The following is a 26,582-nucleotide window of genomic DNA, read 5'->3' as shown; positions in this document are numbered from 1 at the left end:
CGATTGGCTGGACGGCAGTATCCGCAGCGCTGATTGGCGGCTGTATGACAGCCTGCACCTGCCGACTCCCTCGGGGCTCAGACGCGGTGGCTGAAGCGCAGCGCTTGGCTGCGGCTGCTGCGGCGGCGCCGAAGGCGGCGGCGGCTGTGCGTGGGCGCCTCTCTCCCTAGGCGGCCTCCGCCTGGCCCCTCGCCCCCCAGCACCCGGCCTGCAGGGCGTCCGTCCAGGAGCCCCAGATGCCCCGAGGCTCGCCCCAGCGGACCGCGGGTCCCAGTCGGTCTCCCCGGCCCGAGGGACCCCAGTCTCCTCCACCCGAGGGACCCCTGTCTCCACCCGAGGTACCCCAGTCTCCTCCACCCGAGGGACCCCAGTCTCCTCCACCCGAGGGACCCCAGTCTCCTCCACCCGAGGGACCCCAGTCTCCTCCACCCGAGGGACCCCAATCTCCTCCACCCGAGGGACCCCAGTCTCCTCCACCCGAGGGACCCCAATCTCCACCCGAGGGACCCTTGTCTCCTCCACCCGAGGGACCCCTGTCTCCACCCGAGGTACCCCAATCTCCTCCACCCGAGGGACCCCAATCTCCACCCGGGGGACCCCAGTCTCCTCCACCCGAGGGACCCCAATCTCCTCCACCCGAGGGACCCCAATCTCCTCAGCGCAGATTACCTCAGCTGAGGGTCCCGGTCTCCTCCACACAGGGACCCCAATCTCCTCAGCGCAGATTACCTCAGCTGAGGGTCCCGGTCTCCTCCACCCGAGGGACCCCAATCTCCTCCACCCGAGGGACCCCAATCTCCTCCACCCGAGGGACCCCAATCTCCTCAGCCAGATTACCTCAGCTGAGGGTCCCGGTCTCCTCCACCCGAGGGACCCCAATCTCCTCAGTGCACATTACCTCAGCTGAGGGTCCCGGTCTCCTCCACCCGAGGGACCCCAATCTCCTCAGCGCAGATTACCTCAGCTGAGGGTCCCGGTCTCCTCCACCCGAGGGACCCCAATCTCCTCCACCCGAGGGACCCCAATCTCCTCAGCGCAGATTACCTCAGCTGAGGGTCCCGGTCTCCTCCACGCAGGGACCCCAATCTCCTCAGCGCAGATTACCTCAGCTGAGGGTCCCGGTCTCCTCCACCCGAGGGACCCCAATCTCCTCCACCCGAGGGACCCCAATCTCCTCCACCCGAGGGACCCCAATCTCCTCAGCGCAGATTACCTCAGCTGAGGGTCCCGGTCTCCTCCACCCGAGGGACCCCAATCTCCTCAGCGCAGATTACCTCAGCTGAGGGTCCCGGTCTCCTCCACCCGAGGGACCCCAATCTCCTCAGTGCACATTACCTCAGCTGACCCCACCTAAGAAATCGACCCCACCTAAGAAACCCCAGGTCCTTCAGCCTGAGGGCCCCTGGCTGTCCTTGACCTGAGAACCCCTTAACTGTCCCCCATGGCTTACATGCTCTGCCCCCTCAGGCTGGGGTTCCTGGGTGGAGAATGCAACTCCTGGGATCCCCCGCTTGGCTGTGAGGGTCATCGTGTCCTGCTTGTGGGTCCGACCCTGACCCAGGGTGGTGGTCAGGGCCTGGCCCCTGGACTCCCCTGCAGTCCTGCAGGCACCTGGGCGTCCTTGCCCTGAGGGCCAGGACAGCAGAAGCAGCCTGGCTGCGGAGGATCCCCACTGCAGATCTTCTGCTCATGCAGCCTCCTCCATCAGTGGGGAGTGCAGCCCTCAGCTCCTTCTTCTTCCACAGGAGGCTGAGCCCTCCCAGAGGGCCTTGTGCAGCACCATGAGTGCCACTGACTGGTCCCCAGATGAGAGCACCAGAGGAGATGCAAGGAGACCTGAGAGGAGGCCCAAGGTAGAATGCGGGGGCAAGGCAAAACCCAGGCAGTGTCTGTGGGGGAGGGCAGGGGAGCCAGAGGCAGCGGACCTGAGGACCACAGACCTGTGGCATGCACACCCGGTGGCCCTGCCAGTGAAGGTAGGTGGGCTGGCAAGGCGGGTGCTGGGATGTGGGGAGGAGCGGGAGGCGCATACCAGCAACTGCTCTGGGAGAGCTAGGACAGTAACCAGTGTTTATTCTGTTCAGGAGGCACAGGGACCCCTAGAGGCCCCAGTCTGTTCCCTGCATGCCCAGGGACAGAAAAGGCATGAAGCGTCAGTGTTCTGATGTGTGCTTCCACATCACAGGGAACCACCCCCCCTCTCTGGTATTAAAACTTCTTTATTAAATTTTTTTCCATACATGTATATAATGTCTGTCTCAATCTATCATCCTTCACATTCACACCCACCTCCTCCCCTCATTCCCCTCTGTACAATACAAAGTTCTTTCATTCTTCCCTACCCACCCACCAACTATGGATCAGCATCGGATTATCAGAGAAAACATTTGGCCTTTGGTTTTTGGAATTGGCTTATTTCCCTTAGCAAGATATTCTCCAGTTGTAAATTTATCTGCAAATGTCATAATGTCATTCTTCTTCAAAGCTGAATAATATTCCATTGTGCATATATATCACATTTTCTTTATCCATTCATCTGTTAAAGGGCATCTAAGGGCATCTAGGTTGGTTCCATAGTTTTGCTATCAGGAATTGAACTGCTATAAACATTGATGTGGCTGCATCACTGGAATCTCTTTTTTCTCCAGGTTAAAGATGCTTTCAAAGACATTTCCATTTACTTCTCCAAGGAAGAATGGGCAGAGATGGGAGAGTGGGAGAAAATTCGCTACAGGAATGTGAAAAGGAACTATAATATGCTGATATCCATAGGTAATAAGAGGGCCTAGGAAACAAAATACAGATCTCTAGTCCCTGTGCTATGCTGGCCCTCTTAGGTGGCTAGAGCTGCCTACAGACTCCTGTTTGGAGACAAGTCTGGAAGGAAATGTCCTTTGTGTCGGTGCAGGCCTGAACGCAGCACTGGTCACGCAGCAATTCCAATTTAACTCTCCCACCCTTTCCATTGTCATCGACCTTGTTCCTTCTCCCTCTTTTAGGACAGGAATTTTGCTTCTTTCCAGGTCTCAGAGCCCCTCGACCAGCTTTCATGTGTCACCAAAGGCAAACCATCAAATTGCAGATGGATGACACTGAGGATTCTGATGAAGAATGGACACCTAGGCAACAAGGTGAGAGGCCAGGAAGATTTAGAGGTCACTTCCTGAACCCACACCAGGTTCAGGTCTCAGAAGGTAATAAGAAACCAGTATTTCCTCAAAAACAAATGTCAGCAAATGAGTAAGATGCATCACCAAACACAGTAAGAAGACATTCCCATAAAGTTTTTAAATGTGAAAAAACTGTGTATTGTGTGTGTGTACATGTACATACCATAAGGGGGAAATATGATAAAATATGAATATTACATATTTCATATGCAAATATGAAATATCAAGTCCAGGACAATTAACTTCACAGGAGAGAGAGGAAGTTCTGGCAGGTGGCTTGGTTAGTTTTTTTTTTCTTTTTGTTCTTGTTTTTGAATTTTGAAATAGGAATAAAAAGATCTGAAGAATCTTCAGAATGTGGCAAAATACTGAGATCAGACTGAATCACGAAGGATGAATAGGGTCTACAGGATCCTTCTCTATACTTACAAGTTTTGAATTTATTTTAAGAATAATTTTTGCTAAACTTGTTAATCAAAAGACAGTTAAAAACAGTTTAATTAAACTCCAAACCTCCCCCCAAAGCTTCTTAACACTAATCTAGTAGTTTGGTAATTGGATTAAATATCTTAGAAGAGAAAATTATTAACATTATGTAAAGATACATATTTTCTTATGCATATTTAATCACACCACGTGGTCCTCTGGCCCTAAAATGAGCCTGATTACTTGTCTTAAATCTGGGAAAGGGTTTGAGGTAGCTATTTAGTTTCCCCAATCTTCCCCTCATGTCAGTGAGCAGAGCAAGCATCAGATAAAAAAAGTGATGTACAATCATTATGAAATAGGAAAAGTTCATTCTTCTACTACTTGGACAGGAGAATTTAAAAGAAGATGCAGTATGCCTAAACTAGAGAAAGCAACATGAATTAGGTCTGAATTTCTCATGGATTTTAGGTGCTTCAGGCTCTTAAAAGTTATATAAGACCTTTAAAGGCCCAATGTTTGATTGTCTGCAAAGGTATTGAGATAACAGGACATTTTTCATGGAGAATACATCCCCCATGATTCATCAGACCTCTATACCTCTCTCTGGACCCAGGTAAAATCTTTAACCTAATCAATGCATCTTTTTTACATATGATGGCAAGAAATCACACAACATAAAATTACCATTCTGACAGTGTTTAAGTATACAATATTGTTAGCTATGTGCACATTGTGTGTAGCTGAAACTCTGCAGCCATTGACCCCACAACACCCCATCTTCTCTTCCCCTTAACTCTGACAAGCACAATTCTCCTTATGTTTCTATGAATCTGATTGCTTTAGATACTTCGTATAAGTGTAATCATGTAGCATTTGTCTTTTGAAAACTGACATATTTTACTTAGCAAAATGTCTTCCAGGTTCATTGATTTTCCCTTGTTTTCTTCTAATAGCCTTATGGTTTCAGGTTAAATACTTAGTTATTTAATCCATTTTGAGTTAATTTTTGTATGTTTGTCCCTATCCATGGGAAATTGGTTCCAGGAACTACTCCCCACTCCACCAATAATACCAAAACATGAGGATGCTAAAGAATCAAATACTGTAGTGGTTTCATGTAACCTATATAATCCTTCCAACCACTTTAAATCATCTCTAGATGACTTCTAATACCTAATAATATGTAAATGCAGTGAAATAGTGTATTGTTCAGGGAATAATGAAAAGAAAAATCATCTACAGATCTTTTTGTACTAAGGATTGAACCCAGGGCACTTAGCACTGAGGTAGGACTCACTAAGTTGTTAGGCCCTTGCTAAGTTGCTGAGGCTGACTTTGAACCTGCAGTCCTCCTGCCTCAGCCTCTAGAGCCACTGGAATTGGAAGCATAGGCCACCATACCCAGCTTTCTTCAATTTTTTTTTACTTATGGTTTGTTGAATTCAAGGGTGTAGAACCCACAAATATGAAGATACAACTGTAAACTTTTAAGACAAAGACCGTTCTTCATTCCTTTGCATATAGATGTCAGGTTTTCCCAACTCTGCTTCTTGAAGAGATTATTTTTCCCATTGTGGTGTCTTGGCACCTTTGTCAAACATCAATTTAACCACATATGCATTATTTTAACCTGTCCATTCTATTCCTTTGGTCTATATCTCTGTCTTTATGTCAGTATCACACTTTGATTGATGTAACTTTATAATCAAGAAGTGTGAGATTTCAAATTTTGTTCTTCTTTTCAAGATTGTTTTGGCTATTCTGGGTCACTTGAGATTCCATATAATTTTTTATTTTTAAAATTTTCTATAAAAATGGCATTAGTATTTAGATAGGATGACACTAGATCTGTAGATCATTTTGGGTAGTATGGAAATTCAATAATATTTAGTTTTCTGATCCATTTGTTTGTATCTTCTTTAATTTCTTTCAGCTATATGTCATAGTTTTCAGTGTTTAAGACTTTTGCACCCTTGGCTAAGTGTGTCCTAAATACTTGTTTTTATGCTTTTGTAGACAAGTAGAGGTGATGAGGGGAAATTAATGCCTCCTCCTGATCTTAATCTTAGAGAACAGGCTTCCAGTGTTTTACCACTGAACACATTAGATATGAGTTTCTCCTAGGTTTTAGTCAACTTTTTCATCACTGTCACCAAAAGACCTGACAAGAACAAGGAGAAAACGTTTATTTGGTGCTCATGGTTTCAGAAGTCTCAGTCCATAGATGGCCAACTCCATATTCTGGCCCCAAGGTGAAGCAAAAATCATGGCAGAAATGTGTGGTGGAGGAAAGTGGCTCATGAATGGCCACCAGGAAAGAGAGAGAGAGAGAGAGAGAGAGAGGACTCTCTGCTCACCAGGGGTAAAATAGAAACCCCAAAGGCATACCCCCAGTGAACGACCTACTCCAGCCACACCCCACCCACCTGCAATTACCTTTCACCAATCCCTATCAGTGGGTCAATGTGTAACTCAGTCATTTCACCACTAAGCCTTCTTGCATTGTCTCACACTTGAGCTTTTTGGGACTGCCCTCATCTAAACAGTGACATCTTACGTGACCTTTTCATGTGGAGGTGATTTCCTTCAATTCCTGGCTTGATATACGGTTGTATCTTCATATTTGTAGGTTCCATATCCTTGAATTCTACTTAGGCTCTTCTTTTTTGTCATAAAAGTCCAATTGTTTAAAATATCAGATATCTATGAACATAGGATAAATCAGAGATGAGATTTGCATATTTTTAAAGACATGCAAAGAGCCAGGCATGGTGACACATGCCTCCAATCCCAGTGGCTCAGGAGGCAGAGGCAGGAGGATTGCAAGTTCAAAGCCAGTCTCAACAACTTAGTGAGAACAGCAAGACCCTGTTTCAAACTAAAAAATAAAAATGGACTGGGGATTTGGCTCATTGGTTAAGTTCCCCTGGGTTCAATCCCTGGTACCAAAAAAAAAAAAAAAAAAAAAAATTCAAAAAAAGTTGATGATGTCCCTAGTAGAAGGAAAGTCTTGAACGAAACTTCAGAAACCATTTGCATATCATCTTTGGATCATCCTTGGTGTAGTGCTTTCTGTCCCTCATCAGAATCTGCAGAGTTTGGAAATGTTTTCCAACAAAAACACTGATTTCTCATTGCCTTTTAGTCAAACCTCCTTGGGTGGCCTCCAGAATAGAACAAAATAAACACCAGAAGGTGAGTGTTTCCTAAATCCTGTTGGCCAGAAAATGTTCCTCACAGACGCAAACACAGGTAAGAGAAGAAAACACAAAACACCCTTCCCTGATCACATGACAGTGTTCCTCATCATCATCATTTTAAAAGATGATAAGAACAGTAATAGTATTGCTGACACTTGTTTTGTTTTCACTATGTTTCAGACTATATTTTAAGCATTTCATGTGAATAAACCACTTGAACCTCCCCACAACCCTATGAAGTGGTATAAAACCCATATCTACTTCACAGATGAGGAGACTGAAGTACAAGAATATGTGATCATATGCCTGAGACCACAGTTGGAGGGGGTGCAGGCTGATCCAAACTCCTTCTCAGAATGGTTTCAAAGCTCATCAGAACTTTGATAGCATTGTAAATTTTGTGCTGTCTTGATCCTCTCTACACCTCTTTGCTCTGAGTGATTCCAACCTCAGCTCTCTGCTGCGCCTAATGAGAGATGTGCTAAGGCTCTCTAAAGAAAGCTTACAGATATGCAGGGAATTCATACTGGGGAAGCCCAGATGCAGAAGGAGACCCATCTTTTCAAAAGAAGCAGCTCCCAGGCCTGAGAACTTTCAGGTTTGATGTTTGAGAAACAATAAATGAGAAAATGACTGGGGACTCCATATGGGTCACATACTATTTGGTAGAAAAGTATCTTTTGGAACTGATTTCAGATGCTTGCTCTGTGGGCGGGAGCTGGTACCTTCCTCTGGGCTCTGGTTAGATGACCCTCGTGTTGTCTGGAAGCATTTGTTCAGCCTGCTGCCTTTGCATATGAGCTGTGGGAGAGACTGGTCCACACTGGCCTTTCTCAGAAATCCCAGGCCCTTTGATGTTATCGTCATGACAGATTTCAAATGATGACCTCTTTTTCTCTACAAGTCTTAGCCCTTCATTCACAGACCATGGTGGTTCTCCAGCTGGTCTTCCCAGGTACTCTCCCTTCATCATTCTCATGTGCATGGATCTGAGAGGAAGCTGAAGGGAAAGGGCCTGGGGACATGGGACCAGTCCAGAGTCACAGCCTACTTAGGCTCTTCATTTCCCCTCAGTATTCAAACACTCAGTATGCAGACACCTCAGGGAGTCCCAAGGGTTACTGAAGCATTAACCAAAGTCATACATAAGAAAACATGTCACAAGACCTAAAGGACTAAAGAAACGTGTGTTGTGTTTTCATATGTGACTCTCGTTGAAGGGAATGCCTGGGGTGCTGTTAAGTAATGAATCTAATTTGAAAGAATTGTCAGGAACAACAAATTTACTGAACACAAGTGGCTCAGAACATGTCCAGAAACCAGTGTCCCCTCACAGAGAAGTAACTACCTCTGGACAGCACTCCAGACAAAAATTGGGTAAGAGAAAATAATATGGGGACTTTAGTCTTTCCAGGTCCTCTAGAAAGGTTGATGTGATGGATGGACTGGATATGTGAGGCAGACTTTGGAGAGGCCAGGACTTAGGTTGGACTAGGCTGAGGGACCAGACATCGGATACAGTATTCAGCAGCATGTGTGAACATTGACTCTGAAGTCTAGTGTGTGGGTTAGTGTTCACATAGAGACACTGGGACCTTGCTTCTGTCTTATAAACTTTCTAAGATTCTAAATACTAATCTGAAAAATGAGGATAAGAGTACATAGTTCATATGTTGCTTGAAAGCATTCAGTAAAGTTGCTGATAAATGCAAGGGATCCAGTAAATCCACCGTGGGACCACGCTTCCCTAGTGTTATGTCCTCGCCTTTGTGCAACGTGCCCTCTACTGATATTTTGTGAATGAGTAAATACATTGAATGAACCCTTTTATAGGTAGAAAGTTTGGCAAGTAAAAATTAAATATGAAATTGGGAACAGCTAGACATTAAAATTGGTGTAGGCATCTGTAGTCAGTGTGAGTGTGGAACCTTGGTTTCTCTGAACCAGTAGTTAAGTGGGGACAGAGTATGTGGAAAGAAAGGTGATGATTTGATGGTAGGAGAGACCACATTTCCTGGAGAAACAGGGACAAATTCCCAACTTCACTCACCTACTGTTCTCAACTTAGAACTCAGGAGAAAGGAGGTCGAAGTGAAGATGTACAGCCTGCGAGAAAGGAAGGACCGTGTCTACAAAGAGGTCAGCGAGCCCCAGGATGACGACTACCTCTGTGAGTGCCCCCTTGGCCTGCTCGCGCAGAAGCTGCTGTGTCCTGGTGCAACACCCATCCTGCCACTCAGCCCCACAACCTCCCTTCCTCTGCTGACCCCGAGTGCAGGGCTGAGGGGGAGAGCATGGTGCTGGGCTCTTTCTGAAGCTCTTTATATCCAGGAATGTACAGGTGCCTCTCCTAACACCTGCTGCTCTCACCTCAGATTGTGATAAGTGCCAGAACTTCTTCATCGACAGCTGTGCTGCTCATGGGCCCCCTACCTTCGTAAAGGACAATGTAATAGAGAAGGGCCATTCCAACCACTCAGCCCTCAGCCTGCCCCCCGGGCTGAGAATTGGACCTTCGAGCATCCCGGAAGCTGGGCTAGGTGTATGGAATGAGGCATCCAGTCTGCCGCTGGGTCTGCACTTTGGCCCCTACAGGGGCCAGATCACAGAGGATGAAGAGGCAGCCAACAGCGGGTACTCCTGGCTGGTGAGAGCGCCTCCCGTCCCCGTCTCCTGCTGTGGTGTGACATGCGAGGACGGGCACAGGGCAGCATGGTTAGCTCTGTGCTCTTAATGGTCTTTGCATGAACATGGAAGCCCTCAAGATGAGAGGGTGAGTGGGAGCAAAGCAGTGCGGAGACATCTGCGTGCCTCCACCCTGTGGGGCCTCTGCTCTGTCTGGACAGCTCATGGCTGTGTGGATGGTGGCTGGGCAGTGTGCTGGGTGGTCCCAAGGCATGGCCGGGTCTGGGCAGCCTCCCAGAACAGAGTGGCATGATTGTGTGGGTTATCACCTCCTGGAGCTTTAACTTGTTTTCCTGAAACCCAGATCACCACAGGGAGAAACTGCTATGAGTATGTGGATGGGAAGGATGAATCTCAGGCCAACTGGATGAGGTAAGGCTGGGAGGTTCTGGGCCTGCTGAGGGCCGCTCCTCTCCTCCTCAGGCCCACTTGGTGGTTCTCATGCCTCTGCGCCTCAGTTTACTACACGTTGTTCTCTCAAATCATGAACATTCGGGACAAAAGAATAAAATATAAATACCATAATTTATTTTTTATCAAAACACAAAGCTCCATGCAAGACAAAATTGGGACACTGAAATGAAGCCCGAGTAGCTTAGATTCATTGGAAACACTGCATTAATACTTTGTTCAACAGTTATTAAGCACTTACTGTGTTCCAGTTCAAAAAATGGACTTTGTTACTTGAACAGCTCATACAACCCGTGTCTATGTGTGCACATACTGCAGACAAACATGAGGCATTTTGTCATAGGAATATCTAACTGTGCTTTTCCTGGGGTTTCTGTTTTGTTTTTGATACTGTTTTATTTTGAAAAGGTCACAGTGCCAGGACAACCTGCAAGGGACCTTAAATCTGCAAGGAAGAGATCTTGATGACTCAGACATTAGCACTGGGTCTGAGCCTGATAAGAGGTGGGCCTCCAGGGCCCAGGGTCCCTTTACCATGCAGGCTCCTGTTTCACCAGAGGATAGAGCGTATGAACAGTGTCACTGTCTGTATCACTGACACAGAGAGACTCTGAGTTCCTATGGGAACCTGGGGCAGGCCGAGGACAGGCCTCTCCAGAGATGATGACTCAGGCTTACCCTAGAATCAGAGCACCTGACCAGCACCGGGTTCTGTGGTGTAAGCCAGAAAGCCATGAGCGTTCAGAGAAGCTGCAGGTCACTGCGTTGTGTGTCCATCAAGATGGAGGGAAGCCTGGAACTGGCTTAGGTGAGGGGAAAGCCTTCTAGGCCAGGTGATCACTGTGAGCAGGACTAGAGCGTATGACCTTGAGAAAGAGACGTGGGCGAGAACAGAAGGTTCCTGAGGAGGTGGGTGGGAGTAGCATCACCAGAGTACAGAGGTGGTGCCCACCAGGTGAAGGGCTGGATGCAGACCCGACAGGGAGGGCCACTGACCACCTGGCATTTCCTTTCCTTTCCTGCCTCAATGCCAGGTATGTGAACTGTGCCCGGGATGATGAGGAGCAGAACCTGGTAGCCTTTCAGTACCACAGGCAGATCTTCTACCGAACCTGCAGGGTCGTCAGACCTGGCTGTGAGCTGCTGGTGTGGTACGGGGACGAGTACGGCCAGGAGCTGGGCATCAAGTGGGGCAGCAGGTGGAAGAAGGAGCTCTCAGCAGGGAAAGGTGGGCACCACTGTGGTTCCTTGAACAAAGGAGAGAAATCATTCCCCCTGAGAATTTTCATATTCCAACTCTCAAGTAGAGTCACGTGCAGTATAAAGCCAGTAAAATCTCAAACAGGTATTCAGAAATCAAAGATCCCTCTCACATGCCTTTGACTCTTAGGAACCATCTTTATTTTAAAATATCATTTTTAGTGTTTAAGTGCTTTATGCATGTAACATACAAGGCCATGTTGTGCTCAAAGGCTTAGAAACTAAGCATGTTCTCAAACACCTGCGTGCTCTCTCACTGCCAGTGTCTCCTGGTCCTTTCAGTTGCTTCCTTTTAGCTTCCTTCAGATCTGTAAATAACGTGCTTGTGTTGCCACTCATTCATTATGTCAGCTCGTGGTCGTGTGAGCCTGCTCTGTGCCGGGAACTGAAAACACAAATTGAAACACGGTGAGAAATGACTGCTCTCAGGCAGCAGACACATGGGTTAGAGAAACACATTCTCTTGCAAGTCATTTGAAGAAAGCTAACCCACGGAAAGTGCTTAGGAATCCACTTGAGGGGAGGGTAGCATAGCAGATACAGTCAGGGAAGGGTTCTCCCAGGCGGTGACATTTGAGAAGTGCAAATACCTGTGGACAAAGGATTCGCACAGAAGGAGCAGGCGCTGCAATGGCCCAAGGCAGGAAAGGTTTGGTATTTGGTGACTGGCTGAGACCACTGAGGTGAAGGAAGCACAGGCCTGGGAACATGGAGCCCATGACCTCTGCTAAGCCCCCAGAGATGGTGACCACAGCAGTGTTGTAAGATGGTTCTCTGTTCTAAGATGATGCTGTGGTTGACTCACGAGGGCAGTATGAATGCCTTCAGAGGCTACTCCAGTCTTCAGGCAGGAGGGTGGGAGGCTGGGAAAGGTGGGAGTCAGAGAGGGAAGATGACTGATTAGGCTCTATTTTGAAACAGGACTTCTTGTGTTTGTAATGGGCTAAGATTGAATTAAACAGGTCAAAGATGAACGCTTGCTATAAGGTTTGAGGAAGGGCGTATTTTCATTTATGATTTGTGGAGCATCATGGCTATTGTGCAGCAAGAGTCAGAGTCCTTTAGTCAATGGGTCCTGGGCCTCAGTGTCTCATCCAGCATGAACCTGCTCCTCATGGAGAGCTAGGCACATGACAGTCCTCCATTACATCTTTTTTTGATTGGATGGCTCAAATTCAGACTGATTGACACAACTCTACATGGACTCCCACAGTGGCAGATCTCCAGGATAAGAGGACCCCAACAATAAACAGATCCTTTTCCCCTTATAGGAAAAGTCACTGAGGAAAGTTCCACTTAATTCATCAAGTGTTATTTCTCAAGAGAATGAAATTGCTGCAGATAGAATATCAGGAAAGGTGTGCAGGGATCTATATACAAGGGTGTGGGTGTGGCAAAGGATGACCGGGGAAGACTGGCATGTCTCATAAGATAGTTGTGGCATGTGCGGCGTGGTCACCACAGCTCCATCTCTCCAGGAGAGAAGCTGCCCCTGATGCTACTGGAAGGTTCTGGTCTCGCTGACAGGCAGAAAAGGCCCTTGACATGGTTTTTCTGAATTTCCGAGCACATAGTGAATAAAAATGGAATAGAAAAATACTGTAAGGGAAGACATGGTGGGAGACCATGTGTTCTTAGCACATGAGGAGTGAGTAGTGATGCAGACCTTGCCACACAGCAAAGCAGACAGCTCAGACAGCTTGTCTACATCTGCCCTAACCAATGACTTCCTCTTTCAGCAAAACCAAAGACAGAGATCCATCCTTGTCCCTCATGCTCTCTGGCCTTCTCCAGTCAGAAATTCCTCAGTCAACATGTGGATCGCAGTCACCCCTCTCAGATCTTCCCAGGAACATCTGCAAGAAAAAACCTCAAACTAGAGGATTCCTATCCAAGGGATCCTCTTCAGGAACAGCAACATCATGATCCACACAGCTGGAATGACGAAACTGGAGGTCAAGAAGTCAAAGGAAGTTCAAAACCCAGACATAAAAAGACAAGGCAGAAGGGGATTTCAAGGGCCTTTTCCAGCTCACCCAAAGGACAAATGGAGAGATCAGAGGAGAGTGAAAGAATGATGAAGGATGCCCTCAAAGCAGGCCAGGAAATGACAAAGGACAAAGGCAAAATATTTGTGGGGGTAGAAATCTCAGGAATTGCAAGAGTCAAAAATGGAAAATATGGGCAAGACTTCAGTGATGTCTCAAATTTCATCCAGAATCAGAGGACACACACAGGGGAGAAGCCCTATGTATGCAGGGAGTGTGGGCAAGGCTTCAGCCATAAGTCAGTCCTCATCCAGCACCAGAGGACACACACAGGGGAGAAGCCCTATGTATGCAGGGAGTGTGGGCAAGGCTTCAGCCATAAGTCAGTCCTCATCCAGCACCAGAGGACACACACAGGGGAGAAGCCCTATGTATGCAGGGAGTGTGGGCAAGGCTTCAGCCATAAGTCAGTCCTCATCCAGCACCAGAGGACACACACAGGGGAGAAGCCCTATGTATGCAGGGAGTGTGGGCGAGGCTTCAGCCATAAGTCAGTCCTCATCCAGCACCAGAGGACACACACAGGGGAGAAGCCCTATGTATGCAGGGAGTGTGGGCGAGGCTTTACACGGAAGTCACACCTCATCCAGCACCAGAGGACACACACAGGGGAGAAGCCCTATGTATGCAGGGAGTGTGGGCGAGGCTTCAGCCTTAAGTCAGTCCTCATCCAGCACCAGAGGACACACACAGGGGAGAAGCCCTATGTATGCAGGGAGTGTGGGCGAGGCTTTACACGGAAGTCATACCTCATCCAGCACCAGAGGACACACACAGGGGAGAAGCCCTATGTATGCAGGGAGTGTGGGCGAGGCTTTACACGGAAGTCATACCTCATCCAGCACCAGAGGACACACACAGGGGAGAAGCCCTATGTATGCAGGGAGTGTGGGCGAGGCTTCAGCCTTAAGTCAATCCTCATCCAGCACCAGAGGACACACACAGGGGAGAAGCCCTATGTATGCAGGGAGTGTGGGCGAGGCTTTACACAGAAGTCACACCTCATCCAGCACCAGAGGACACACACAGGGGAGAAGCCCTATGTATGCAGGGAGTGTGGGCGAGGCTTCAGCCGTAAGTCACACCTCATCCAGCACCAGAGGACACACACAGGGGAGAAGCCCTATGTATGCAGGAAGGGCGAGTAGGTCATTAGCAATAAAGCCACATTTCAACAGCCAGAGGAAGACAAATGTAGCCAGTACACATCTGCACAGCCCAGCTCTGAGGGGTCCTGAGAGGAAGGATACTGACACCACGTATTGCCTGAGAGGGTAAATAGCTGATTAAACAAATTCTCCACTTTCTTGACAAGACATGAAGTAGAAAATCAGTGAAAGATTCCTCAAGTGTTCTGGGGATGTTCACTCATGGTTTTTTTCCAGTGCTGACCCCCTCCATGTTCTTTTGGCCTCCCAGTCTAATAAATTTTGTGTCCACACAGATGAGAAGCCCGAGCCATGTACTTTATTCACACCTTGTCACTGAAAACAGAAGAGTCCAGGAGGGCCTCAGGGAACTCTTATTTCCAACTCATACGGCTGGGATCACTCTAGTTAAATTATTGGAGAATCATTAGTTGGGTTCAGAGAGAGAAATGTGGAGTTTGAGGCAAAGTTGGGTCAGAGTTGGCTCCTGGTGTCCTGGGCAGTGAGGCGGCTTCTTCCCCCTTTGCTGCCACACTCCTGGCTCCAGGCTTGGCCTCTCCTGGTTCCCTCCAACCTCTGAGCCTTAGAGGTGAAAGCCAGATGGGTGTGTATGTAATGCACACTGTGAGTACATGTGTTTGCGTGTGCATGTGGGGTGCGTGCATACTCAACATACAATTCAGGGAAGGAATGCATACTCTTCCTCCAGTGGAATCAAGATCCTCACCCTCCTCCTACAGACAACAAAAATGCAAAAAGAAAGCAAACTTTTTAAAAAGCTTTTCATAAATAAATGATATTCTTAATAAAATCCACACACTCCATTGATAGCCAGCCCAGCCCAGGGAAGATCAAGGGGCCACCCCTGCAGCCAGGGTCCTTGGAAGGACCCTTCCTTCCCTGCCATCGCACCCCTTCCTGGGCTGCTGGAGGGGACTGGAATCAGGCCTTTCCTCCCAGCAGAAGCAGGACTGGAATGTGCTGCGGTTTCCCTCAGACACTGAGCCCTAGTGTGTGAGACGGGGCCATGCCCGAGGTGTGGGGCGTTGACTTTGCTGGGGGCCTCAGATGTGATGCTCATCCCTGAGGAGACAGCAGGGCTGTCAGACTGAAATGACCCCAGGGCATGGTCACAAAGGGTCTAGACTCCAGGGAGCTGGGTACTCAAGGTTAAGTCAGTCCTCAGCTCCTGGCTCCCCTGTGATCTTCCAGCTCAGCCCTCCAGATGCCCCACCTATGTTCCTTGGCTCCTTCCCCAGATCAAAGTCAGTATTGTGTTAGTCAGCTCCCCATCACTATAAAAAATGCCTAAAATGATCAACTTTTGAAGAGAAAAGCTCATTCTGGCTCACAGTTTCAGAGGGTTCAGTCCACGATCAGCTTTGGCCCATTGCTTTGGCCCATTGCTTTGGCATAATACCTCAAGGCAGAAGGAAATGGTGGGCCAAAACTGTTCACCTCATGGCTGGAAGGTGGAAGAGAAAGAAGAGACTAGGGTCCCATAATCCCCTCCCAAGGCATGCATGCCACCACCCAAAAGCCCCACCACTGCCCAGTCACATCACAATAAGGACCAAGCCTCCAGTATATTGGCGGACACTTCAGATCCAAACTGTACCATTATTTCTCCATGATTTCTCTTCATCTCCAAATCTGGGGTTGTCTTTTGGATGTCGATGTGGTTAGCAAGATGGATTGGGAAAAACGATCTTTAGTATCTTTAGTGCAGACTCAGCCATGCGCCAGCCTAGGGCTGCCGTGACACTCTACCGACCGTGTCTTAAGACAGAGGTATTGACCCACCGTCTGGAGGTGAGAACCCTGAAGTCAAGGTGCCAACTGGGCCACGCTCCCTCAGACCTGGCGAGGGCACTTCCATGCCTCTTCCCACCCTGGTGAGGGAGCAGCCCGCACGCTCCTTAGCCGGCACCAGTTTTTGCTGAGGGTAGAAAGGAAGGCGGCCATCAGGACCCCACAGCAGGCAGAGACCGTGCAGTGAGGTTCTGCAGACAGGAGAGACGCTGAGCACACCTGGGCACAGCAAGCTTGCCCCTTCACCTCTCTCCAGCTTTAACGGTCTCAATGCACAGGATCCACAAGGAGCCATGCGGGAAGAGCCCTGTGGAAGATGTCCTCACCCAGACCACATCAGGGCTTCTGTGACATGATGCACAACAGAGACCTAGGCTAGTGCTTTGTCCCCAGTTCCTGGCCTGTAGCTCCTAAGACCTGTGCAATGTCCCTAGTGTGCTAATGAAACAGTGGTCCTGGGTGGTCCCTGGACGCTTCAGGACCGGGCTGGTCACCAGGAGACCAGGTTGTGATTTGAGGGCCAGGGCCCCTGGGCAGGGAAGAGGGTCTGGAGGCTTCATTCAGTCACCAGCAGTGATTTGCCAACCATGACCACGTAATGGAACCTCACAAACTCCCTGAACAGCAGGCACTGGAGACCTCTGGGCCAGCGCAGGCAGGGGCTGTGAGGACCCTGCCCTGAGGGCCCGGGTACAGCCATTGCGCGTGCGCACACACATTCACACACACTCACACACACACACACACTCACACGCTCACATACACACACACACACTCACACACGCTCACACTCACACACGCTCACACTCACACACTCACACATACACTCACACACGCTCACACACACACACTCTCACACACGTTCACACATGCTCACACACGCTCACACGCTCACACACGCACACTCACACACTCATACACATGCTCACACGCACACGCACACTCTCACACACTCGCACACACGCTCACACACACACTCACACTCGCTCACACACTCACACTCGCTCACACACATGCTCACACATGCACGCACACACGCACACTCACACACATGCTCACGCACACTCACACACACACACACACACCGGGACCTGCGCATCCGCTTTCCCTGTCCTTCCTGAGTCATCCCTTCATAACTCAGCAAGAGCAAGCACAGCACTGCCCTGAGTTCTGCGAACCGTCCAAGCACCAGCAGAACCCGCATGTGGACCTGGTCAGAGGACATGCAGGTAGCGAGGACCCACCTGCGGGTCTGCGTTGATTCCCTGTAGTTGAGTTGCAGGACACCCCATTGGTGTCTGGAGAGTCACAAGACTGGTTATGGAGGGTTCAACAGCTGAGCTTCACACTTGAAAAGTAGGAGAAGCACAGCTGTGTCACCTGTAAAGGAAGGGGGCATGGGGTCTCGTGCCTCTATGGCTAAAGAGGCCAAAAAGGTTCTGGGCGTGTCTGTGAGGGTGTTTCCAGAGGAGAGTGACGTTCAAATTGGTGAACAAAGTACCAGCATCCACTGGTCCAGCCCAGCTGAGCGAGCAGTGAGAGCGGCCAGGGCGGAAGTTCCAGGCACGCGTCACCTTGAAGGACAGGCTCCCGGGCGCACCCTGGGCACCAGGGCCGGCTGCTGGTGTCTGCAGAAAACGGCTTCCTGCGTGGACTCCAGCACAGCGGCTGCCTGGGGGCTGCAGACAAGCCACAAGGGAGCTGTCTGCTGCTCCTGCCGCCAGCGCCAGCGGATGCCTCCCTCAGCAGGGAGGGTGCAGGACTGGGGGGCTGTGGAAGGACACGCCTCTCATCCAGCCAGTAATCCCAGCAGCTTGGGAGGGTGAGACAGGAGGATCACAAATTCAAAGCCAGCATCAGCAACATAGTGAGGTCCTAAACAACTTAGTGAGACCCTGTCTCAAAAAAATAATAATAATAATAATTACAAAAGGGCATGGAATGTTGCTTAGTGGTAAAGCACCCCTTGGGTTCAGTCCCTGGTACCAAGAAAAGAAAGAGAGAGAGAGGTGCAGGGGTGCAGGATATATGATCTGGAACCATTTCCATTTTCTATCGATGTTACAATACCAACTTAGAGAAAAACTTGAAGTCTGCAGAGAGAGTGAAGCCAGAATCAAGAACAGGCAGTCAGTGCAGAAACAGGGGTCAGGTCAAATAGAGGCAATGGAGGCCAGGAAGCCCTCTGCCCCTGGAAGAATAAAATGTCAGTGCAGAAACAGGGGTCAGGTCAAATAGAGGCAATGGAGGCCAGGAAGCCCTCTGCCCTGGAAGAATAAAATGTCAGTGCAGAAACAGGGGTCAGGTCAAATAGAGGCAATGGAGGCCAGGAAGCCCTCTGCCCTGGAAGAATAAAATGTCAGTGCAGAAACAGGGGTCAGGTCAAATAGAGGCAATGGAGGCCAGGAAGCCCTCTGCCCCTGGAAGAATAAAATGTCAAGGAGCTCCAGAGCCCATTGGTGACCAAATCTACCTGCCCTTATCAAGGACTGCAAAGAAGGGGCTGCTAATTGGTGCCCCCTGGGCCCTTATCTGCCTGAATCACCTTGGCCCTGCCCATGGCTTCTCACTTAATGCAAAACCTAGTCAGTAGGCAGGAAGGAGAGATAAGGGGAGAGAACTGGAGAACAAAAGAGACCCTAACCTATAAAAGATGTAGGGTGCGCTCACTTTTTGGGACTTTTAGAACATCAGCCATGGCCCCCTTCTTCCTGCCGGGAGAAGTCTGCATTATTACCTTTAAATAAAACCTGCTTAATATGCTTGCCTTGGCTGCTTCTCTAGTGTTCAGTCTTCAACATTCGAGGGAGCAGAACTCGTCACCGGTAAACGGTGGTATCAAAAGGAGCTACAGATGGATCTTACTGAACAAGACAGGCTGAGCGGTCTGTGCTGAATCAAAGATGCAAACTATTGAAAGAATGGACATTTTTTTTAAGCTGTTTTATCTCAACTCCCTAAGGTCTCCCTCCCAGTAATGGGAACAAAGCCCTTAAAGCTGTTCCAGGAAACAGCCCCAAACAGAGAGTAAAAGAGTAAATTGAGCCAGATAGCCAGACAGTGCTCAAACAGTAGGATTACCAGAAACTATTGACCAGAATCTACACCTGTTGTAAAACATTGTGAAACATGTCGTATGTTATCAGCCAACTCAGACCCCCTTTGGAATTTCCCGGCAGCTTTGTTCCCCTTTTTTCCGTTTTTCCCCCTTTTTCTCCCTTTCATGTGCGACCCCTCCCGATGTGTGGTTTCTGCCTTTATAAACTTGTAAGATTTTCTGCTAGGGACTCGACTCCTCGACTCCTGCATGAGTCACGAGTTGGGTCCCAGCGCGCTGGAATAAAAGCCTCTTGCGGTTTGCATCAAGTGACGCCTCCTGCGGTTGATTGGGGCTGCCGTCGATCCGAGGGACAGAGTTGAGGTCTCCTTTTGGGGGGTCCTACACTATAAGACAGATTTCAGAGATCGTAATGGGTCTGAAAAGTGGGACTTGTGCATCAAACCAAAGCAAGTGACAGGGGCTGGACTCAAGTCTCCTCCCTGAAAACAATACTGATCTCACAGCATGTGATCTTGGTGAGCAGTGTAAGCTGGAGTGTGGGGGATGATTCCAGTTCTACACAGGTTCACAAACGCCTTGGAAGGAGCTCACACAGCATGGAGGCCCAGTGAGGGGCTGGCCCTGGTCATTGCAGGCACCTGGCACCATGTCCTGGAGGGAAGTTCGGGCTGGGTCAGTGCTGGAGAGGATGCAGGCAATGGCCATGCTGGTTCCTGCGGGGCCCAGCAGTGCCGCCTTGGTGAATGGTCTGGCAGTGTGATGGCTGGTTTTACGTGTCCACCTGAGTAGGCTAAAGAGGTTCTGGGCGTGTCTGTGAGGGTGTTTCCAGAGGAGAGCCACTTTGAATTGGTGAACCAAAGGCAGGGGAGGGGGAGCTCCTCCCTCCCCCTGGGCTGCGACTCCCCTCCCTGCCCTGGGATCTTGGAGGCCTCAGCTTGACAGAACGAGGCCATGGGCCTGAGACGCCAGGTCTCCAGGGTGCTCAGCCTCCACACTCAGGCGAGCCAGGCCTTACAGACATGGCTGCATGTGCTATGGATTCCAGGTCTCCAAACAGTTTCTGTAAAAGCTGAACGTTTACCTACTGTATGATCCTGTCATTCTACAGAAATGTACAGAAACAAATGAAAATGTATGTCCTTGCAAGATGTATACAGGCATTCTGTTCATTAGTCAAAAATTGGACACAATCCATCTTTCCATCAGTAAATGAATGGATAGCTGTGGTCCCTCCACATGATCAAATGTACTCACGAATACAAAAGAACAAGCCATAGGTGTGTGCAATGTAAGGTGCTAAGCCTCACCTCTGGTAAGTGTCCAAATAATCACACTCAGGGAAAAGATCCAGACCCCTCATCCACACTGTGTGAGTTCATCCATATGCAGCTCTAGAAGGTGAGAATCAAGGTATGGGGATCCACGTTCCCCGGAGGCAGGAGGCAGGAGGCACAGACCGAAAGGCGCGGATGGGTGAGGCACTCTGGTTCCGGTTTTCGGTTTCGCAGGTGCACGCCTGTGTTAGATCATCGAATAATCTCCATGTGCAGACGCGGCACCCCCTTCCCTACTCCAGCAAGCAGCCCGGGCCAGAAGGTCCGTTCCGCGTGCAGATCGCGCACAGAGTTCTCTTCGCAAGTCCTTTAAGATGTCAGGAACACAGGTCCCACGGGAAACGGAAAGCCGTGTTCAAACACTCGGCCTCGTGAGCACGTCTCGGTTCTGAGGCCCTAGGAATCGCGTTCCTTAAGTATCCTTGGAATCCTGAGTTCTTTGCGTTTAGAAAATGCTTCCCGCGACGAGGCAGGTCGGCACCGCCGTTAGCTCGGGAGGCGGAGCCGGACGCGCTGCGGTTCGGTGCCCCCAGCTCTGCTTTTTAAGGGGCGGCCCTCGCCCCCCATCTTCTCCACTTCCTCTTTCCCCGTTCCGGAGGCGGAAGCCCCCAGTTAGGGTGGGCGGCGCCGCGAAAACTGCGGGACCTCGCCGTGGGACGCAGCGCGGCGTCCCTCACGGAAGGGAGCCGCCTGCGGTGGAGCCGCCTGCGGTGGAGCCGGGAGCCGCCTGCGGTGGAGCCGCCTGCGGTGGAGCCGGGAGCTGCCTGCGGTGGAGCCGCCTGCGGTGGAGCCGCCTGCGGTGGAGCCGGGAGCCGCCTGCGTGGAGCCGCCTGCGGTGGAGCCGGGAGCCGCCTGCGGTGGAGCCGCCTGCGGTGGAGCCGCCTGCGGTGGAGCTGGGAGCCGCCTGCGGTGGAGCCGCCTGCGGTGGAGCCGGGATCTGCCTGCGGTGGAGCCGGGATCTGCCTGCGGTGGAGCTGCCTGCGGTGGAGCCGCCTGCGGTGGAGCCGCCTGCGGTGGAGCTGGGAGCTGCCTGCGGTGGAGCTGCCTGCGGTGGAGCCGCCTGCGGTGGAGCTGGGAGCTGCCTGCGGTGGAGCCGCCTGCGGTGGAGCCGCCTGCGGTGGAGCTGGGAGCTGCCTGCGGTGGAGCCGCCTGCGGTGGAGCCGCCTGCGGTGGAGCTGGGAGCTGCCTGCGGTGGAGCTGCCTGCGGTGGAGCCGCCTGCGGTGGAGCTGGGAGCTGCCTGCGGTGGAGCAGGGCGCTTTAGCAAAGGCGCGTTCACCTCTACGGGAAGAGCATGGCTGAGAGGCATCTTGGTCATCTGCGTGCAAAGAAATACTCAGTAGAGAAGATAGTGAAGAAATTCTTGCCGAACATCAAGTAGAAAGGGTGGAAACCGTCAGACTACTTACGGAAAACCCAAAAGACTTGCACTCTGTTGAATCCATTCGGCGAGAAAAACACGGAACTCCTCGACAGAAGGTCACAGATGACGTGCTGAAACTCAGAAATATGAGCTAGACCATCTGACGGGACTGAAAAGCAGCAGCTGAGAGCCTGTCCCAGATGGAGCCGCGAGCGACCTTCCTAGATCTGATTCAGATGAGAGTCACTCCTCTGAGAACCGAGAGCGCCCACTGCCAGGCGCCGCCCAGGAGAATCCAGCACCGCCCTTCGTGTCTCCTGAGTCTCCTGTGCATCCACCCGGCCTGGACGTAGCAGAACTGGGAACGCAGTCTTCTCTTCGTGTCTCCTGAGTCTCCTGTGCATCCACCCGGCTTGGACGTAGCAGAACTGGGAACGCCGTCTTCTCTTCGTGTCTCCTGAGTCTCCTGTGCATCCACCCGGCCTGGACGTAGGCAGAACTGGGAACGCCGTCTTCTCTTCGTGTCTCCTGAGTCTCCTGTGCATCCACCCGGCTTGGACGTAGCAGAACTGGGAACGCAGTCTTCTCTTCGTGTCTCCTGAGTCTCCTGTGCATCCACCCGGCCTGGACGTGGGCAGAACTGGGAACGCAGTCTTCTCTTCGTGTCTCCTGACTCTCCTGTGCATCCACCCGGCCTGGGCGTAGGCAGAACTGGGAACGCCGTCTTCTCTTCGTGTCTCCTGACTCTCCTGTGCATCCACCCGGCCTGGGCGTAGGCAGAACTGGGAACGCCGTCTTCTCTTCAGCTGCACTTCCTAGACTGGGACCCGGGCTCCGCCTTGGCCACCGCACTTGCAGTCAGATGGAGGAACTTGTGGAAGCTCCAGTGAGATGTTTCTTCCCTTAAGACCACGTGCTGTTTCACCACGATGACGTTTTACTGCCTTTCACTTTTTTTAATAGTGACAAAAAATGTTTTAAAGGATATGATCTTTTTATAAAATCATTATAATGATTTGCTTTCATTTGATAAATGTCTTTTAAAACATAATGTAAGCATACTTTGTAAATGAAATTTTTTAGAATAAAAGAAGCATACTTTTGGAATAGCTGAATATAAACCATGTTGATTATGTACTTTTCAGTATTTTTAAAATTTTTTAGGTGGTTTAGTGCTTTGAAGTTTTTCATGTTGTAAACCTAATTTTAATAGGGAACATTTCTCTCTTTGGTAATAGACTGGAAATAGTGTTTCTCAGTGCATTTGTACAAGAAATTTTCAGAGTCTAAAAAAAAGTCATTTTCCACCCATTTAGCAGTAAATTTTTAGCATTAAGCAATTTCTGTTTGGCAGGAAACCAACTACTGATGGAAGAACTGCCTGTGTACTGAAAAGAATCTCTTTCCCACTCAGTTGGTCTTACAGGATCTCCTTCTCATTTTGGAAGAACACATGGAGTTTGAGCCACCTATGATGTGTTTGCCAAAATCCTTACCAAGCTGACTAATTGATACTACTTTTTTTAGATTTTTACAATCTTTGCTTAAGAATTTTTATTCCACCCAAAAATATCTTGGTATGAATCTCAGTTATTACATGTAATTCTATGAGATTTTAAAAAATAATTTCTGTGTACTTTTCATTCTCTTAATGAGTACCACTGTACAGTTGAAATACCTAGAACAAATTGGTTTTGAGATGTATGTGTGACAATTCTGTTTTTAAATACTTTTGAAACAAGCAGGTCATTAGCCAGATTTAATTTTTTGTTGTATAACAAAATTCAAGTAATTTTATACATTTATAAATCTTATGTTCTCATTGTCTTTATTTAAATTATAATTCTACCAGTTTCCTGACATTCATCTCCTGTATATTCCTATTATTTAAAAAACTAGAAGTGGAAATTTGCTATTAACAATAAAAGTTTTTAAAAATGTTAAAAAAAAATACTTCCCTTGTTTCTTCTGAGAATATATTGACTGCATTTAAAATTGACACCAATCAGCCTCAGAACATGCAGGTTTCTAAAACTTCTATTTCCTCACCGCTGCAAATTCCCGTGCCCATGACATCAAAGCCAGTGTTACTAGTCTCATCACCAGGCCATGGCTTGTCCGTCTATATATCAACGATCCCTGCATCCACTTCCTGCTCACTTCCTCCACCAATTCATACTTCAAGCATCCACCCTAACCCTTCCTCATGTCTCACCCATCCTTCCTCATGCCTCCACCCATCCTTCCTCATGCCTCCACCCATCCTTCCTCATGTCTCACCCATCCTTCCTAATGTCTCCACCCATCCTTCCTCATGTCTCACCCATCCTTCCGCATGTCTCCAACCATCCTTCTTCATGTCTCCACCCATCCTTCCTCATGTCTCACCCATTCTTCCTCATGTCTCCACCCACCCTTCCGCATGTCTCCAACCATCCTTCCTCATTTCTCACCCATCCTTCCTCATGTCTCACCCATCCTTCCTCATGTCTCATCCATCCTTCTTCATGTCTCCACCCATCCTTCCTCATGTCTCACCCATCCTTCCTCATGTCTCACCCATCCTTCCTCATGTCTCACCCATCCTTCCTCATGCCTCCACCCATCCTTCCTTATGTCTCCACCCATCCTTCCTCATGCCTCCACCCATCCTTCCTCATGTCTCCACCCATCCTTCCTCATGTCTCACCCATCCTTCCTCATGTCTCCACCCATCCTTCCTCATGCCTCACCCATCCTTCCTCATGTCTCCACCCATCCTTCCTCATGTCTCCACCCACCCTTCCTCATGTCTCACCCATCCTTCCTCATGTCTCCACCCATCCTTCCTCATGTCTCACCCATCCTTCCTCATCTCTCACCCACACTTCCTCATGTCTCCACCCATCCTACCTCATGTCTCCACTCATCCTTCCTCATGTCTCCACCCATCCTTCCTCATGTCTCCACCCATCCTTCCTCATGTCTCCACCCATCCTTCCTCATGTCTCACCCATCCTTCCTCATGTCTCACCCACACTTCCTCATGTCTCCACCCACCCTTCCTCATGTCTCCACCCATCCTTCCTCATGTCTCCACCCTTCCTTCCTCATGCATCCACCCATCCTTCCTCATGCATCCACCCATCCTTCCTCAAGTCTCCACCCATCCTTCCTCATGCCTCCACCCATCCTTCCTCATGTCTCCACCCATCCTTCCTCATGCCTCCACCCATCCTTCCTCATGTCTCCACCCATCCTTCCTCATGTCTCACCCATCCTTCCTCATGTCTCCACACATCCTTCCTCATGCCTCACCCATCCTTCCTCATGTCTCCACCCATCCTTCCTCATGTCTCCACCCATCCTTCCTCATGTCTCCACCCACCCTTCCTCATGTCTCACCCATCCTTCCTCATGTCTCCACCCATCCTTCCTCATGTCTCACCCATCCTTCCTCATTTCTCACCCATCCTTCCTCATGTCTCCACCCATCCTTCCTCATGTCTCCACTCATCCTTCCTCATGTCTCCACCCATCCTTCCTCATGTCTCCACCCATCCTTCCTCATGTCTCCACCCATCCTTCCTCATGTCTCACCCATCCTTCCTCATGTCTCACTCACACTTCCTCATGTCTCCACCCACCCTTCCTCATGTCTCCACCCATCCTTCCTCATGTCTCCACCCATCCTTCCTCATGCATCCACACATCCTTCCTCATGCATCCACACATCCTTCCTCATGTCTCACCCATCCTTCCTCATGTCTCCACCCATCCTTCCTCATGTATCCACCCATCCTTCCTCATGTCTCCACCCATCCTTCCGCATGTCTCCACCCACCCTTCTTCATGTCTCCACCCATCCTTCCTCATGTCTCCACCCATCCTTCCTCATGTCTCCACCCATCCTTCCTCATGTCTCACCCATCCTTCCTCATGTCTCCACCCATCCTTCCTCATGTCTCCACCCACCCTTCCTCATGTCTCCACCCATCCTTCCTCATGTCTCCACTCATCCTTCCTCATGTCTCCACTCATCCTTCCTCATGTCTCCACCCATCCTTCCTCATGTCTCCACCCATCCTTCCGCATGTCTCACCCATCCTACCGCATGACTCCACCCTTCCTTCCTCATGTCTCCACCCACCCTTCTTCATGTCTCCACCCACCCTTCCTCATGTCTCCACCCATCCTTCCTCATGTCTCCACCCATCCTTCCGCATGTCTCACCCATCCTTCCTCATGTCTCACCCATCCTTCCTCATGTCTCCACCCACGCTTCCTCATGTCTCACCCACCCTTCCTCATGTCTCCACCCACCCTTCTTCATGTCTCCACCCATCCTTCCTCATGACTCCACCCATCCTTCCTCATGTCTCCACCCACCCTTCTTCATGTCTCCACCCACCCTTCCTCATGTCTCCACCCATCCTTCCTCATGTCTCCACCCATCCTTCCGCATGTCTCACCCATCCTTCCTCATGTCTCACCCATCCTTCCTCATGTCTCCACCCATCCTTCTTCATGTCTCCACCCACACTTCCTCATGTCTCCACCCACCCTTCTTCATGTCTCCACCCATCCTTCCTCATGTCTCCACTCATCCTTCCTCATGTCTCCACCCACCCTTCTTCATGTCTCCACCCACACTTCCTCATGTCTCCACCCACCCTTCTTCATG

At 49.8% G+C, this 26,582-nt stretch overlaps 1 protein-coding gene across 1 annotated transcript; it reads left to right on the top strand.

The window, feature by feature from the left end:
- Positions 1-1,781: 1,781 nt before the first annotated feature.
- LOC306655801 (uncharacterized protein) lies at positions 1,782-21,899 on the top strand (the record flags this gene model as incomplete). The annotated part of the gene is made up of 11 exons (XM_079130410.1): positions 1,782-1,976; positions 2,649-2,772; positions 3,024-3,131; positions 6,745-6,794; positions 8,020-8,176; positions 8,868-8,969; positions 9,175-9,446; positions 9,789-9,856; positions 10,930-11,224; positions 20,733-20,874; positions 21,157-21,899. 11 exons carry the CDS (start codon positions 1,782-1,784, stop codon positions 21,897-21,899), a joined length of 2,256 nt encoding a protein of 751 aa, XP_078986536.1.
- Positions 21,900-26,582: the final 4,683 nt, after the last annotated feature.

Source organism: Sciurus vulgaris (genome assembly GCF_902686455.1).
Source record: "Sciurus vulgaris genome assembly, chromosome: 3".
Taxonomy (NCBI): Eukaryota; Metazoa; Chordata; class Mammalia; order Rodentia; family Sciuridae; genus Sciurus; species Sciurus vulgaris.
This window is presented reverse-complemented; position numbering and strand designations above follow the sequence as displayed.